The following is a 17,732-nucleotide window of genomic DNA, read 5'->3' on the forward strand; positions in this document are numbered from 1 at the left end:
TTCATTGTGAATGAAAGGACAAAAGTTTTGGACATCTGTCACACGTCAGCGCTTGCCCTCTGCCCTCCAGACAATAAAGCTGTGGATAGGGCTGGTGTTCAAGGGAAGAGGGTCAGGATCTTCTCCACTTTTCCTGTCCTTTTATTCTATGCGCTCTTGAGCTTCTTATGGGCTCTTCACATAACACAAATGGCCCTGTGGTTTTGCACCAGTTTTAGAATTTGAACTAGGTAATATTGTAGAAATTATAGGGAAACAGGACAATGTTCTGAGACTGGTAGTTCAATTTAGTTTACCTAGTTGAGTTTAAAAGCAGTTTTTTCTTTCCAAATGAATTTCTTGAAAGAATTTAAATTCAAGTAATAATGCACAGTGTTTCTTCTATGTTGATGTGTTGATGGCTGCCGCCATGGTATAAAAAATAGGGCAGACGAACAACAGGGTTTTCGCTATGTACACCGCACACCGCCGCTCCTTCAGTTGTTTATGAAAAGTCATAAAGTCGTAATTACACGACTGCAGAGCCGTCTGCTCTACTGAACTCAAACAAACTGGCATTTGCTCTCTTTCCCCTTTGAGGGTGAGCAACTGGAACAGTGATAGGACTTCATCGCTCATAAAGTCATGGCAACCAAGTAAACCTACAGGGTGAGTACGACAGTCTTATGAAACTAACTTTCTGTCATATGTGCTGAAACTAGGGATATAACGGTGTGAAAATTTACCTCACGGTTATAGTAACCAAAATTATCTTGGTTTTCGGTATTATCACGGTATTTTTAAGTGTGTTCAATTGGGGAGTCACGTGAGCATGCTGAAGAACATGGACGCTTAGAACGGAGCTCCCAACAAAATAACCCAAAACCTTGTACTGTGATAGATAGAGGTTACTCTAAAGTGGTAAAAGTGTGATTAAGAACTTTCCTTTGGCACGGTGTAGCACAGATAAGTTTTAGATGGCAATGGGGCAAAGTCAACGGCCCCCTAAAACGCTGCGAAGTAACGCTAACAACATGACGGACATACAGGACGGCAACGAACAAGAAGAAGAAACTACCTCAGCTGGTCCAGGTGGTGATAAATGAAGCATGGATACAAGCGTCCTATCTGCTGTGCAAAAATTGCTCAGAAAAGCTATGGACGAGCTTGGGCATGTTAGTAAGTTACTACTGGTATTGCAAGCTGATATTGACCAAGTTAAAAAGGACAATGCAGGCCTCAGCACGGATGTTAATGCCATCATACAGAGTCTGGAGGCAGCTGAAAGTAGGATATCTGATTTGGAAGATGAAAACATTGGCCTTCAGCAAAAAGTGGAGAGAACTGTCAAGAAGTGCTCAGAACTTGGGGCGGCCCAGCAAGATGCCAACTTTCGGAACAGATGCCAGAATCTGGTTCTGGTTGGTCTGAAAGAGAAGTTGGAAGAGGGCTCTGTTTTCTACCTGAGACATAAGGGAAGGACGTTTTTTTGCATCTATGGTTTTTAAGTGTTTTTTTTCCCACCCATGGATGTTTTTTATAGTTTTTTTTGGTTTGCTTGGTTTTGTGGAAGAGTGTTTTGTGTGCAAAATGTGGGGCACATTACATGTCGTTGTTTCATTTTTGTTTGGTAAGGCTAGCAGTTGGAAACACCCAAAATGGTTAGTATTAAAGGATGTGATGGATCTTGTAATGTGTAGGTATTGGTTAACTCAATATGCTGGAATATAAATGGGCTTAAAATATGGTTAATTTGGTAAGGTTTATTAGTTCCATATAAATGGATCACATAACTCAGCAAAAAGAAAAAAATGTCTGACCTTTCTTATATCTCAACAAGCAGATGTGGCCCTGTTACAGAAGACACATCTGGTTGATTCTGAAATAGCTGAATTTAAGACAGGATGGGTGGGACAGGTAAACCATAGCTCTTATACTAGCAATAAATGTGGGGATGCAATACTTAAACATAAAAATTAGAATTTTGGTATATTGAGACAACATAAAGATAATGAAGGGAGGATAATATGTGTTGATGCTAAAATAAATGGAGTTAATATATGTAATATACAGTATATGCCCCAAATAAAGAAGAGCCTGCCTTTTGTCATAAAATGATGGGGGAAATAGTGGAGGACCACACTATAATTTCTGGCAACTATAACCAGGTACAAGAAGACAAAACCCCTTCCACAAATAGTGTGCAGAGACAGAAGAGCCATACATCTAATGATGAGAGACCTGGGCCTGGTGGATATTTGGAGGCTAGTACATCCCAGAGATAGAGAATATACATTTTATTCAAATATGCATAAAAGTCACAGCCGCTTAGATTATTTCCTGATATCTAAATACCTGGTTTAAGGGACTGTAGACTGTACAATTGGACCCTTTTCATTAACAGACCATGCTACTCTGCAATGGGGGGCACATTTGGGTTTAGACGTTATAAAATCTAATAGATGGAGGATGAATGTGTCATTACTTCAGGATGAAACGTTTGCCAAATTATTAGGGGAAGATCTTAAAATATTTTTTGACAATATCATTGGATCAATTGAGAGATTAGGCCCAGTGTGGGAGGTCTCTAAGACTTATATAAGAGGCAAAATAATAATTCACTCAAGTAAGAAGAAAAAAGACAGTAAAAACCAAGTGATGGGATTGGAGAAAAAGAACTGACGGATATTCATACTGAGGACCGTCTGAGACGAGTATGTGAATTAAAATTCCAGTTAAATTAGTTATACAGTAAAAAGGTAGAATATGCTATTTTTAGAATGAAAAGTAAGTAGAGTGGGGAAAAGGCCAGTAAATTATTGGCTAGGCAATTAAAAAAACAAGATGCTAGCTTTATAATACAGGCAATTAAAAATACAAAATGGGGAACTAGTAACAAGTCCAAAGGACATTAATGAGGTATTTAAAGACTTTTATGTGAAGCTGTAGAAATCAGAAGTAGATCCATCAGAAGAACAATTGGAAGCCTTTTTCGCTAATATAAATATCACAAAAACTGTCAGAAGGACAAGTAGCACAGATTGAGGGAGATATTACCAAAGGAGAAATTAGAGATGCAATAGTGTCACTGAAAACAGGAAAGTCACTAGGGCGGGGCTAGACAGGCTACCAGTTGAATATTAGAGGAAATATATTGACTTATTGGCACCCATACTGACAAAAGTATATAAAGAGTCATTTGATATAAGCAAATAACAGATATTGTACGTTTAACGAGGCTTTAATTACTTTGATCCTGTAGAAAGACAGTGACCCTACAGACCTGGGGAGTTATAGACCCATAAGTTTAATAGACATTGATGGCAAAATTCTTAATAAAGTGCTTGCCCCAAAAATATAAAGATCTATGCCTTATATAGTGCATGCAGTTCAAGTGGGTTTTGTTAAAGGGCGCTCTTCATCAGATAATGTTATTACACCTTATGTGGGCAAGACGTGGTACAGACAAGCCCACCACAGCGCTCTCATTGGACAGAAAAAGCACATAATAGAGTACAACTGGCTTACCTCTTTTTTACATTGAGGTTGCTTGGATTTGGAGGGGATTTCATTATATGGATTAAGATTACTTGTCCCCTAAGGCATCTGTTCTAACTGATGGCTTGAAATCTCCCTTCTCTGGCCTCATGAGAGGCCAGAAACAGGGGGATCCATTGAGTCTGCTGCTTTTCACCATATTTCTGGAACCATTAGCTGTAGCTCTAAGAGCGGATAGAGGTATTAAAGGGGTGTGGGGTGGTGGGACGGAATATAAATTGATTTTATACGTGGATGATATTTTGCTGCTTATTTCGGACCCAGCTAATTCTATTCCCATAATCCTAAATAAGATTGAAACCTTTTCTTGAATATCTGGATATAAAATTAAATCTGAGGTGATGCCTGTATCTAGATCTTGCTCTCAATCAGAGATCACTAACTTTCAATTAGATGGATCCCAGTGGGAATGAAATACCTACAAATAAAGTTAACTGCTGATCTGTCTGATATAATAGAAATGAATTAATGCCATTACTTCAAGAGATGGAAAATAATCTGGAGAGATCAAAGATAATTAATCTGTGGGGCAAAATTAATACTATTAAGATTGTGATAGCACCACAATTTAATTATATATCAATGATGCTGCCAGTAATTGTTCCTAGTGGCATATACAAACATTATAATCAAATAATTAAAGACTTAAAAATCAAAGAGTATTTGTTGAATGGAAAAAGCCCAGGATTAATATGAAAAACCAAGTACTAATAAGGAAAAGGGGGGCTTGGCCCTCCAAAATGTAGAAATATATAATTAATCTTTCGAATTGGCTAAACTGGTGAAGCATTGGGCTGACTATGGTTCTCAACCAGATTGGATAAAGATAAAAATGGCCATGGTGGCTCCCTCCAGAACCAGAGAGGTTCTTTCTCAGATAAAGGTGGTAGAGGAGGGGAAATCCCATTCTGAAGCACTCGCAATGGGTGTGGTCTAAGGTGCATAGGTTAATAGGGAAATCACAATACAAGCAGGGGTATTCTTCCATATGGGATAATCCACATATCGTGATAGGAAAACACTCATTTTGTTGGGATTCTTGGCAAAGGAACGGTGTGATATGTGTGATTGATGATTTATACACTACCGGTCAAAAGTTTGGGGTCACTTACAAATTTCCATGCCACTCCATTATAGACATAATACCAGCTGATCTGAGTGGGTGGCTGATCTTTAATGCAATATCTACATTGCCTATTATCAGCAACCATTGATCCAATGTTCCAGAGGCACATTCTGTTTACTAATCTGATATCATTTAAAAAAAACTAACTTAGAAAACATTGGAGAACCCTTTTGCAATTATGTAAACACATAATGTAATTTGAAAACTGCTGACCGGGTTAAAAAAAACAATGCAACTGACCTCAGCTGGTATTCTGTTTATAATGGGAGTGCAATGGAAATTTCTAAGTGACCACAAACTTTTGACCGGTAGTGTATATGGATGCAGTTTTGAAGTCATATCAGGAGCTAGTAGATCAATTTCTTTTGGAGGGAAGGGGTGAATTTTGGAAATATCTACAACTAAGGAGTAGTGTGCGAAGTGTGTTCCCACTTAAGAGAAGTATAGAGAAATCTATACTTATGTTAATGTGTTGCAAAACCTTTTTAATTCGCCAAGTACAATGCACAATGCTTCAACATTTTATAAAAAATATCATGGAATAACAAAGTGTGAGCAATGACAATCTTGGATTAATATGGCAAAGAGATTTAGAATGTGAAATATGTAAAGAGAAATGGAGTAATATAGTTTACAGATTACACATTACAAAATCATAAGTACTGTAATACTCCTATAATGCTTTTCAGAATGGGCTTAGTAGAAGACAAAAGGTGTAGGAAGTGTAACATTGTAACAGTGTACATTGGTACACTGTTGCATGCCTTTTGGGAATGTCCTGTGGTCTTACCTTTCTGAAAATAAGTATTAAGGAAACTGGGAGATTGGCTGAGAGAAAGGTTACCGGAATCTCCACTGTTCTGTCTCCTGAGAGATAGCACACTTTTACCACAAGGAGTCAACAAAGGACAGCATGTGCTAATAACTGCTGGACTCATCACTGCAGCAAGGCTGATATTGAGGAACTGGAAGAGCACATACACGCCGGGGCTCACAGATTTTACTCAACTGATGACGGAGACGGCATCCTACAAATATTTGATTGCCAGGAAGAACAATGTTAAAAGAAAGTTCCATTTAGTATGGGACTATTTCTTTTCATATATTAAGGGCTTGATACATTAGGCATGTGTTGAAACACATTGTAGTTGATATAATCACAAACAGTATAGTGGTACAAAGGGGTGTTGAGGGGTGTTGCCCTTTAAGTTTGGTTTTGACTACTTTAGTTGTAATTTGTAAGTTGTTTTGTATTATTTGTTGAAAAATAAATAAATACTTTAATGACAAAAAAAGTGTGTTCAATATGTTCAGAAAGCACTGATAGGCCTTACACAAGCTGAAATAGTTTCGAAAAGTGTAACAGTGTTTATTATGTTACAAAAATATAGGTAATAGGCTTGTAAAAACTATTGAAAACTGGCTACTGAAACACTGGCCCGCTGTAGGGTGTCCAGTAACAACTTGAACCAGATGTCTGACTTTGAGATCCAGGAAGATTTATTTACAACGCAAACATTAAGTTAACTATGAAGTATGAAGTATTTGACGTTACATGTGAAGTTGGATGTGGTTTCTGAAATATAAGCAAATAATAATGCAGATTAATAAGCACCTGGTAACACGGGAAAGAAAAGAAAAAGATTTTAGTCTAAAAAAAAGAAGTCTTGGATAAAGCTGGGAAGGATTAAACACAGGGTTTCCACACCGTGGTGATCCAATGCGATAAAAAGGATATTTTAAATTACAACGGAAACTGACCCCATACTCTAGTAGAAAATGCAGCACCTCTGTGTGCCTAACATTAATATCAATTTCTTCTCCAATTTAGACAATAGCAGCTACAGCAGCTCCCCAGTGCCAGATAACAAGTATAACAGTGACACCTACAGGGTCTTATTAAGAAGTACCTCATAAAAACTGTGTTGCAAATTCATTCACAAAACATAGTGAAGATGTAAATAAATATGAACACATAAATTTAAGGACCTACTGATGGAGTATGAATACATTTTACAAACGGTCTGCACTGATGCCGGTTAAAAGACTTAGGCCTAAGCAAATGAACAACACATGACTTACAGCTTTCAGGCTTCTAGGCTCAGTTTGTGTCTTTACTTTGCAATTTCAAGACGCTGTCTTTCTCCCTTCTGCTCTGTTGGCTTTCTGTCCACTTTTAACAGAGTGATATCTTTCCCAAATTGCTCTTGCTCTCCAAAGGTAGGCACAGGTTGCACTGTAGGTGTTAATAAAAAGGCATAACACAATTGGTATCTAGTAAATATACTGTGCACTCAACAATGTCACCCACATGTTTCAGGATCTTACCCAGTAGTGATACCATACAGTTGCTGCCTGGTCTCCAGAACCCCTCCTTTAGGCTGAGAGGAAATCAGTCTGTCCCGCACTGGGGTGGATGGGACTGCAAAGTCTGTAAAATGCAGTAGTATTTGTTTCCATGTGTTCTCTAGTCAAATATGGACACACCAACTGAGGTTTGAACTGAGGGAGAGGTGGTGGTGGAAGAAGTATTCAGATCCTTTAATTAATTTAAATATACAAAAACAAATGCTGTGAATAATACCCCATTACCAAAAAATGTTAAAGTATTGTCAGAAAAATGTACTTCCACCTCCTCCACTTTACATTGGTTGGTCATGCATTTTAGAAACAGTTAACAGCCGTAACTTAACCCTCCTGTGTTCGTCGGACAATTGAAATGGTGTCAAATCAGCATCCTGCCCAAACTAATCCACTCAACATATGCTCTTCTGTTCTTAGTCAAAATAATTCACAATTTCTGCTTCATTGGCTCAAATATTAGATATAATTCTATACAAATGAGGGTTATTGACCATGGATTTCAAAAAGTAGACTAGTGGTAGTATGGTGGTGGTAGTGAAATAAATAAAGAAATAACGCGTTGAAAATGTAAAAACTAAAAAAAACTAAAAAAACTAAAACAAGAGTAAATCTAAGTTAAGTTAATCTTTTTGACCGGGGAGGATAACACAAGGGTTAACCTAGTTCCATTTTGAGGTTGGCTTTAGTTGCAAGTATTAACTTTTAACATTTGCATTAGCTGAAATGCTCCTCTTGACTAGACTTGGGGTACCTTTATTCCTCACCGTATCTGACCCTCAATCTTCATAACTCCCAGTTAATCATAATGTACGCATTTCTGGTAGCTAGGCTAACGTTACCACATCGGGCAACCGACTTACTGTCGAGAGGGGATTGCTAGCTAACACCAGAGGCGAACTGGAAGAACCTGTGGCAATAACCAAATGTTGGGTAAGAATTAGCTTTGAACATATTTGTAATATTTTAACTGGAAATTATGTTACCAGTTGACGCGGTCATTTCAAACCCCTCAAGGCCAGAGTTGGGCTGTTGCATCGGGTACTTGAGGACCAGGAGACGGCGGTGAACCGCGAACGTGCCTCAGAAACCGACCAGCAGGTGAACTTTGAGGGTAAAGTATTGAAAATCTAAGTATGTCCATTTGAAGTTAGCCTATTTGTAATATAAAACTACTGTTGATTAAATCTAGCAGAGTTTTTTACTGAAACCAGAACAGAAAGCGAGCAGCTACAGAGCCCTCTGCTTTAACAACACACCGTGGTTGTGGGCCCTTAAATTTGTCTTACAGGCTAACCAGTAAAGAAGGTTTCACCTTCTGTACATTTTTTTACACGTAGGTTATGTTTTTAATTGTAATAAACACATTTTATTTTAAATTTTTGAGCATGAAATTAACTGTTTTGTCAACTATGTGTTGTAGGTGTGTTGCTGCGTTAAGAGTTTGGGAAAGTATTGAAAAGAATTGTCATACCAATCGTAAAAAAAGAACTGCTCTCTCTCTCCTCCTCTCACTCTGCTTCTATGTTTACATGCGGCAGGTTAAAAAGTCTTCTGCGAGGATACATCAGCATCACTCCTCGATGTGCATTTTAGGAATTGGGACGTCCTTAAACATGGCGCGCTGAGAACTCACAAGCCGGAGTATAGAGTTTCGAGGAGTCGAGGAGATACAAATTGTACAGGATACAGATACCACGTTCAGGCTTAAAGCTAGGCCTATAGTGCATAGTTCTGTCTCCCCCGTGAGGAAATCTAAGTAATGACCACAACACTGTTGGCCCGTCCACATGATACAAGCCTTCAGTGGTCGTGCACAGCCCCCACCCTCCTCCACAAAGTTGCTCGTAGCCAAGGAGGACACGGAGGATTAAAAAAACATGATGGACTCTTCAGAAATGGTAATTGTCTTCACTCGAGTTCAATCTGAACATAGCCATACTTACAAATACAGAGAGTTTTATGGAGCCGATAGTCAGCTTGGGATCAACTCATTTGGCAATGGCTTGAATGTAACGGACATTCATTAATATCAAAAAGTTATACGCTAAAGCTTTAATAATATTAAAAATAAATGTGTTACATTTGGATGATTGTGTGTTAAATAGGCCCTATTTGCTAAAAAGCTGCTGGCTTGCTGTTATTTCTGACCACAGAATTAACAGACAGGAGCAAATATTCAAATACCATCCCACCACCTCCACACCAGCGAATAAGTCATACTACCATATGTCTACAAACAAAAAACTATCCTTTTAATCTTTGGAAGTGACACAGCAGTTGTCTTGAGATATTTCATTCAAGTCCCACTAGAGCATGGGTCTCAAACTCGCGGCCCGGGGGCCAATTGCGGCCCGTGGGATGATATTTTGTGGCCCCCTACTTGACATCAAAGTTAAGTGTTAGTGCGGCCCGCGCGTTCTGAAACGTTTTCTCATTGCGCTTGTCACTTATGGGCTACCGTAGTAGTCTCCTGACAGAGGCGTAACGGTTGTCAAGCTAGCTAAGTACTCTTAGCGGCAAATGCCTGAGGTTTGACAATGTGATGTCTGTTGTTGTGAAATTCACCAACCATATCAGATCTAGGGGCTTAAAGCACCGGCAGTTCCGCGCCCTGTTTGGAGGATCTAGTTGTTGTTTTTTTGGAATACTTGATGCGGCCCAGCCAAACCCAGACTCTACTTCCAGCGGCCCCCAAGTAAGTTGAGTTTGAGACCCCTGCACTAGAGGGTGCTAGATAGCTGTAAGAAGTCATTAGAGGTACTTCACTAGTAGCTACTGGAGGGGTTACAGCAATAAACACAGTAGAGAAAGGCTGTGATCTCTGTAGACACACTCAGGGGCAAGGATGAAAAACATAAATCCCAATCCAACAGGGGTAGAGAGGGCTATGATTTATGATGGATGGGGCAGTGACAGAGGGCCAAACCAGGAATAAATCAGCGTAAATCTATCAAATCTTTTATTCCATTTTGGCTATGTGGAATTAATTTAAATTACTTTCTCAGATGGGTAATCTAAACTATGTGAAAACTGTTGAATTCAAGACAATAATGTCAGGCCCTTTATCTCATGCACCTCCTCTGCACAATGATTGAACTTAGTGAAACTGGGTCGGTGTGTGTGTGTGTGTGGGTTGGGGGAATATTTATATACTATATACATACATGTATATATGTATAGATACATAATCTATGCACCCTCTGCCTTCCACTCATCTTCTGCATGGTGGAGCCGACCTGACACAGAAAAAGAAAAACTATAAGTGAACAACCACTCCATCACCAAGAAACTTGATCACGGCAATACTGCACATTACGTGTTATTGATTTCAGACATGTACAACCTCCCTCTCTGTGTATCCCTTACACACACTTCCTTCCCTGTCTCCCTCACTCCCTCGTTCACACAGACTTGCTCAGACAGCCCGGCAGATCACACTAACGTCCTACTTAATCCATGTCCCACCTCTGCAACCAAGTCCTGCTGTTTAGATAGAAGCAAGGAGGATAGAAACCTAAAGGGAAAAAAGGCATAGGTATAGAGCAGCATATATGATATACCTAATATTTAAATGGGGCCTATAGAGGAGAGACACACATCTAGAAATAGAGTATAGAAATCAACAATACCAACACATAAATAATGTAAAATAATCAGTTAAATGTTTCATAATCACCTAAAATGGATTTTTTTAAAGCACTAGTGATGAAGAGTTGGGCACTCATCAATATTTCAGACTCCTGTGTTTTCCAATAACCCAGTGTAAGATATAGCATCAAACTGTACAAAATAATGTGATGCACTCCAAACACATGTAGCACTGCAGGTAGAAGTTGCAGGGTATATCCCTAGCAACAGACTAGCTCTTCACTGTGTGTGCCTCTGTTCATTGTTCTCATTTACTTTTTATCTTCCTGCTGTAGCTTGCTCTCCCTCTGCTTGCTTGCTGTGGGTAAGGAGGTGCTATACAGTGCACTGTACAGTCTGAGCCTATTGGGAACATGCTGCTGACTCAGCCCAGGCCACTGCATTCATCTATCTGCACTGCAGTGCTGTCTCTGCTTACTCCACCCTCCCTTCCCTGCTCCTTCCCTTATTCAGTGCTGCACCTTACACACACGCATGCATGCACGCACGAACACACGCACGCACGCATGCACACACGCAGGCACACACGCGCGCATACACACAGAAGAGGGGGAAGGAAGGAAAGAAACGTGCATGCACGCACACACCTGATTTTATAGTCATTTCGGTGCTGATGCACCATGACACACCCAACCACATCAACTCAAGCACTAATCGTATTCAGGTCTTGTTAAAACACAAACAAAAGACAATGTGAGTTAGGCATTTCTGAAGTGTATTGTGTTGTTTCTTAACCTAAACAGACTGTAGCTTTCTCTTGTTGGTCTGTCTCTGTCCCTCCCTGTTCTGTATAGCATTCAAACATTTTCGCTGCCATGTTTGCATTGTATACAAAGTTTTAGTGAATATTAGAAGAAGAAAAATCACCTTCTTTAGAGCTTCACTGTGTACCATATTGCTTAATAATCTTAAACCTTTAAATTCTCACAGTTATCACAGTAATTGAGGTGGTTAAACAGCAACAAAAGCATCCATACGCAGGCATTATGGAACATATTCTTCATGATAAAGTGTCATTAATGTTATATCCAAAAATGACACCAGCCAGAGGTGTAACTGGAAGGCTGCTTTATTGTTTGGAAATAGATTCGTGCTCAAATGAAGATATTCTTTCGCTGATTCTCGTTTAACCGTCCCATGTGGTTGTGCAACACACGTCCTCTCTCTGACTGTATTAGTGGCAAGAGATAATGACAGTCAAAAGATTTTTTTTTTCAGTTAGCCTATTTTCAGGAAAGAAAATAAAAGTATCTCAGTCATGCTACAAAAGAATGGCCTCATATACCGATTGGTAAACCAACATTTGGAAATGAACAGAAGTGTAAAACAGCTGTTCCCTTTACTAGCCCAAGAGCCGGTAAACAGAACACACAGAGAGAGCACTTGTACTACATGACTCTACAAGATGTTAGTCCAGACAGTCTAATCTAGGTGGTGAGTTTTCAGTTTACAAGTTAATTTTGAACTCAATACATCGTTTCTATCGTGCTCCGTTTTGATTCACTCCCATGAGTTTTGAGATCCTCATTGCTGATTTTATTGACAGACTAAATAGGAAGCTAAAAAGGCACGTGCCGTTAAGAGATATTGCACCATAAACAAACACACAGACAGTTAAGACAGCTAACCCTTAAATCATTAGATATATCATATTGAAAGTGACAGCAAAATTAAAGATCAACTCCAAACTGCAGCAGTGTGTTAAGGGGAAACATGGACATGGGTTAGAGCTGAAACTAGCAAAACATTGTCACACAAAGTGAGCTGTGGCTCATACTGGGCCAAACTGGTTAACCAGCAGTTACCTGTAAAAGGCTGAGTGTGTGCATGTAAGTGTGCGTGACTGTTTGTATTATCTTTGTGTGTACAATATAGGAAACTAGGGGCAAGACATCTCCACACACGTATAAAAGGGTATGCTGGTAGTGCAATCCTCTCACCAAGGCAGGCTCCACAATTTTCAGCAAGCAGCCAGTACAACACCATGCATTGCACGCTGGTACCCAGTATGCAGACGTCCTGGGCAGACCAGAGTTTTGGTTATTCTCTGAACATACCACGCAAAGAAAGAAGCATGATCAGTTAACACTCTGTGGTTCTGGTATCACCTCAATGCAAGGAGTGGACAGGAGAGTATATATATAGATATATATATATATATATATATCTATATATATATATCTATCTATATAGATAGATATATAGATATATGTATGTTATATAGCTTTGTATATGTATGTATTGATTTATACAATTTTAAATACAATTTCTGCTTTTTAATATAGATTCTTTTAACTTACTGCCCTCTTTTTTGTGAAAAGTGACTCAAAAAAATCTACTCCATCTAACAAATATGTCACAGCCTAACAAGTGTGACAAGGGGTGTCAGCTGGAAGCCATTCTATTTACGGTTATTAATATTTAGTGTTAGATTAATAGCTGTAGTTTTTTAAGTAATCCTGTATTTACAAAAAACTACACATGCCGTTAAAGTAAAATATATTACATTATTTATAGTTTCTTAAAAAGTCCATTCATAGCTTTTGCAGTTTGTGCCCTATAGAACATAGCCTGAACTGTATTTATTTTATTTTTTTCTCAAATGGATGTATGTGTGTCTATTTTTTAGGTTTCTTTCTGTAATATGCGTCTGTATTTCCATGGTGATCTTGGAGAAAATGGACGGCGGTTGCTTTTATGCTTATCATTCAGAGTTTTATTTGGTTCAAGGAAACACCCACACTGATTTTGGAGATCTCATGCAGCAACTGGACCATAGAACTTGAGAACGGATGAGGGAGTTATTCATAAACAGGAAGTGACATCACTGCACAACAGGAAGTGCAAAAGCTGTGGTGTGGTGCTTAGGCTCACAGTACCATTAGAATGCATCCAGTGCTCTGTTGGTTATTTGGTATTTGTTATGCAATAGAGCAATATGACGAAAAATAGCAAATGACTTAGAATGGTTTAGAGCACTTGTTAAATACTTAAATCTGGGGCCTATTCTCCGTGCATGCCACTTTTTTTTCTGGAAAAGTTAAGTGTGCTGCTCAAACTACCATATCCCAATTCACTCTCATGACATCTCCTCACAGTGTTTCCTATATCTGTGATTGCTATCGGGGGTAAACATTATTTTTTGTTTATCTAAATTAATAGACACCAGACTACAGTTCATGACGTAACCACAAATGTAATCTGCTATCAATATAAACGCCGCCATTACAAGCAAGCGACATGTTGCTGTTCCACTGAGATGCTTCTAGCCCTATAATTATTAGTTATAAGCAGGAAGCGACACATTGGCCCCTGACTGGGCTGCTGCCGAGTTAAGGCAGCCAGCCGAGATCATTGTCCATCAACATGGCATAAAACAAAAAAGAGTAAGACATGATTTCATAAATACTCCCATCACATTCACTTGCATTTTGTTGCAGAGCTCATAATAGTACATCTATAATAACTCCTGAGAAAAAGGGATGAATTTTTCAAGCATTGCATACATTTCTAGGGTCTCTCTGTCTAATAATGACAGTGAAAAAACTGAATGGGCAGGGCATACTTCACCCAACTCCATGGACAAAGGGCAACAAGGGATAACAAGGCAGATCTCTTTGGCTTCTCCACACACAATGTTCTCATCACTAGTTCATTATTTTCTTATCTCATTAAGATGAGACTTACACCTGACAAATATGCTCCAGCACAAGACCGTTTCACTTAATATCATCTTAGATGTGGCTTATAAAAGTGTGTAAAATAAGACTGATTACCCACCAAAACATGAATATTACTTCAGGGTTGGTAAAATGATTTAAACTGAAAATGATCACAACACTTCTCAGCTCTTCCAGAAAGGTCTAACCACCCAAAGAGAAACATCAGAATAGATAGGAGTTTGCCATAGCTGTGAAATCCCCAGAAATCACTTATAACCGACAGTAGGACTACCCTTAATGCCCGCTCACACAAAACTAAAGGCAGATGGTATGGAACATTACATAGGTGCATACAAATAATAAATATAAGCATTTTAGTTTAAACGTGTTGTGCCCCTTGAAAACATTTCAATTCAAATTAACAAACATGTCAGTCCCATGAAACACACAGACATCCTTTTTCACATCTTACACACTCAAAATCTCCAGAGCAGCAAATAAATTGTTTGGATGTCCCCACTGATCCACTATGGTGGTTTTATTCACCAACATATTCCATTCTCCTCTCTATAGAGGCAACAATTTAAACATTTGAAATGTGTGGAATAATGAGATAAAAATGCAGATCCATTTTAGATTATCATCCCCAATATCACTTATCTTTCTTAAACAAATTACTCTGAACTCTGAGCTTTCAAATTTTGACAATGTCTCAATCTTACAGTCGAGCCACTGTCATGGTCTGAGTATTAGTGTCTTGTGGACTATGATAATTCATGCAAGATTTCTGATCAAAACATGCCATCATGCAAGTCATTTCTATGCATTGAACAAGCACAATTATTTATGTATTTGTTTGGAAATCTTTCTGAGTAAATGTTAAGCCCTTGGCCCGAGTTGGCCCCATAATAAACAGACCCTTAACCAATTGGTGTGAAAGCCCATGTAAAAAAAGCATTTTGATGTGGGTATAACAAAGATAAAATGAGTAGAAGAGTTAAGTGACATGGGCAAAATCTTGAATATTGTTCTTTTTGTCTGTTTGCATTTTTGCTGCTCAAATGAACAATTTCTAGCTTTAATAAAACAGAAAAGTACTTCCAACGCTCTCTGTCATTTGTGTCTTTCATTCACCAGTCATCCTTCGGTTTGCTCTTATAGAGTGAGTGGTCATTTTTCTCCTCTATATATTTCAGTATTAAATGACACAGAAGCACTCATTGGCTGCTTTTAGAGGACAATTCTTCAGCATCAAGCAGCATCCTTGTTTTTCCTTCACAACACTCTTCCATAGGAATCCATTAGTTTCATCCAGGCGCTGAATTCCTTTAGTGTTTTTTTATTCTATCTCTTGGTGTAGAGTTACTTGTAGACCAGTGGTAAAGTGAGACTTTCAGCAGTCACAGACATTCCCTTGTCTGTTTTTCATTCCCTTTTGTTAAGATCAGTAGTCTAGATATAACAATGTCACACAGTATGCTGATTATGTTTGGTTTGACTGAAGTTCAAGAGTCTTCAAGCTGTAACAGACCAAGCTGCTTCCCTCTGCATCAATATAAGAATGAAGTCTGTAAACAAAATTATTGAGTATTATTTTTTTTTCTGACTTGCAAATGAAATAATCTGTACATCTGTGTGGGTGAGTTTCCTCTCGCTTTGCTTGAAGTTACACTATTATAATTTTTATTGTTATTACTGTGATTATTATTCCAACACTCTAACATTTAGATTCCCTGATGTCTTTTTGGTTTCTTCCTTTCTCTTTCCTCCCTCCCTTGCCCTCATTGTTGTCATCCTGTTTCTCCTTGTCAGGTTTGGTTACACTGTCATAAGAAGGCAGGGAGGCAGTTGAGGGAGTGCCCTCCTTCTTTTCTTGTTCCTGATTGTTCCCGCCATTCTCCACTTTGTTATTGGCTGGTTTGCGCTTACAGACAAAACCCCGCCTAGCCAGGTAGGAACGGTAGGCCCTTTGAATTATTCTGGATGACACATCCTCCTGCTTGCGCCTCAGAGTGGTGGTGATTGGCTCGTAAGAGACCTTGGAGGGATTGGCAGCCACAAAACGCTCCTCCATTTGTTGCCTCAACATGTCCAACTCGCCACTGTCACCCAGCACACGCTTAGTGAAGGCAAAAAGGATGTCCAGGCAGTGGATGCGGTCACCACTCACCATAGGCATGTCCATGGCGATCAGTTCAATGGTGTTGGGCTTGGGGACTCGGAGTGGGTGTTCAAGTGAATCAGCAAAGTCCGAAAGCTTGGCATAGGTGATGAACTGGCACGCATCAGGGTCAAACTTCTCCCAAATCTCATAAAAGGTCTCAAAGTCATCCTCACTGAGTGGGTCGGCACTCTCCTCTGTGGCCACACTGAAGTTCTCCAAGATGATGGCGATGTACATGTTGACCACAATAAGGAAAGAAATAATGATATACATAACAAAGAAGAAGATGCCCACAGAAGGGTTGCCACAGTCTCCTGTGGCAGGGGTGCCAGGATTTTCTAGTAAGGGGTCGCAGTCTGGAGCGTAGTTAAGAATGGGCAGCAGCAGGCCGTCCCAGCCAGCTGACGTGGTGATCATAAACAGGATGATCATACTGTTGCCAAAGGTCTCAAAGTTGTACATATCATCAATTCCAGCCCCGTGTTTCACATAGCCAAAGTTGGACATGCCAAAGATGGAGAAAATGAACATAACCAGGAAAAGTAGTAAGCCAATGTTGAACAAGGCAGGAAGTGACATCATTAGGGCAAACAGTAGAGTTCTGATTCCTTTGGCCCCCTTGATGAGACGCAGGATCCTGCCGATACGAGCCAGACGAATCACCCTGAAGAGTGTTGGTGACACAAAGTACTTCTCAATCAGGTCAGCCAGAAACATTCCTAAAGTAGAACAGGGAGCAAATAGAGACACAACATACATGTGGTCAAAATACAGGGAATGTTATTACTGAAACACTTACTGATTTACTTAATACACAATACACAAGCAAGATCTCTGCAGCACGTTCATAGTTTCATGCAATTGTGGAGGAAATCAGGTGAACCAAAAAACACACTATCAATAGTTTATATAAGTAATAGTTCATCTCTGCAACGTAGTTGAAATAAAAACTATTCACAGATTTATTACTGAGAATAATGGAAGACATTATTTCTGGATAGACAATCATGCAGTGAATAAAGTTATCAGACAAGTCAATAGGAGGACCAGCTGAAACTTAAAGTAAAATATCTCAAAACCAAAATTAATTGAACGGCTTTATACCACTCGAGGAAAATGACAAAATATCTTTTTTACTTTTGGGGAAGTGACCCTTCAAACCAGCTTTGTGTGCTGGGCCTTTGAGCCCCATTTATATGGGCAATATCTGAGCTACAGTATATCCAAGTAA

General features: G+C 39.2%; 1 protein-coding gene and 1 long non-coding RNA gene across 11 annotated transcripts in view; both read right to left on the reverse strand.

Moving 5' to 3' along the window:
- Positions 1–6,071: 6,071 nt before the first annotated feature.
- LOC116688067 (uncharacterized) lies at positions 6,072–8,320 on the reverse strand. The gene is made up of 3 exons (XR_004331694.1): positions 8,011–8,320; positions 6,992–7,094; positions 6,072–6,899 (listed from the first exon to the last, which is right to left on the reverse strand). It is a non-coding gene; the product is annotated as an uncharacterized LOC116688067 (long non-coding RNA).
- A 3,406-nt stretch (positions 8,321–11,726) lies between these two features.
- Positions 11,727–17,732, reverse strand: part of scn8ab (sodium channel, voltage gated, type VIII, alpha subunit b) — a 64,034-nt gene continuing 58,028 nt past the window's right edge. For 9 of the 10 annotated variants that reach the window (XM_032514546.1, XM_032514544.1, XM_032514545.1 and 6 more), the window contains one exon: positions 16,055–17,220. In XM_032514546.1, coding sequence (XP_032370437.1) covers positions 16,055–17,220 — 1,166 coding nt within the window. Of the gene's footprint in view, positions 17,221–17,732 lie in introns of all 10 variants that reach the window. The other variant, XM_032514547.1, reaches the window with a different exon arrangement.

The sequence above is a fragment of the Etheostoma spectabile genome, chromosome 4, assembly GCF_008692095.1.
Source record: "Etheostoma spectabile isolate EspeVRDwgs_2016 chromosome 4, UIUC_Espe_1.0, whole genome shotgun sequence".
In the NCBI taxonomy this organism is placed as follows: domain Eukaryota; kingdom Metazoa; phylum Chordata; class Actinopteri; order Perciformes; family Percidae; genus Etheostoma; species Etheostoma spectabile.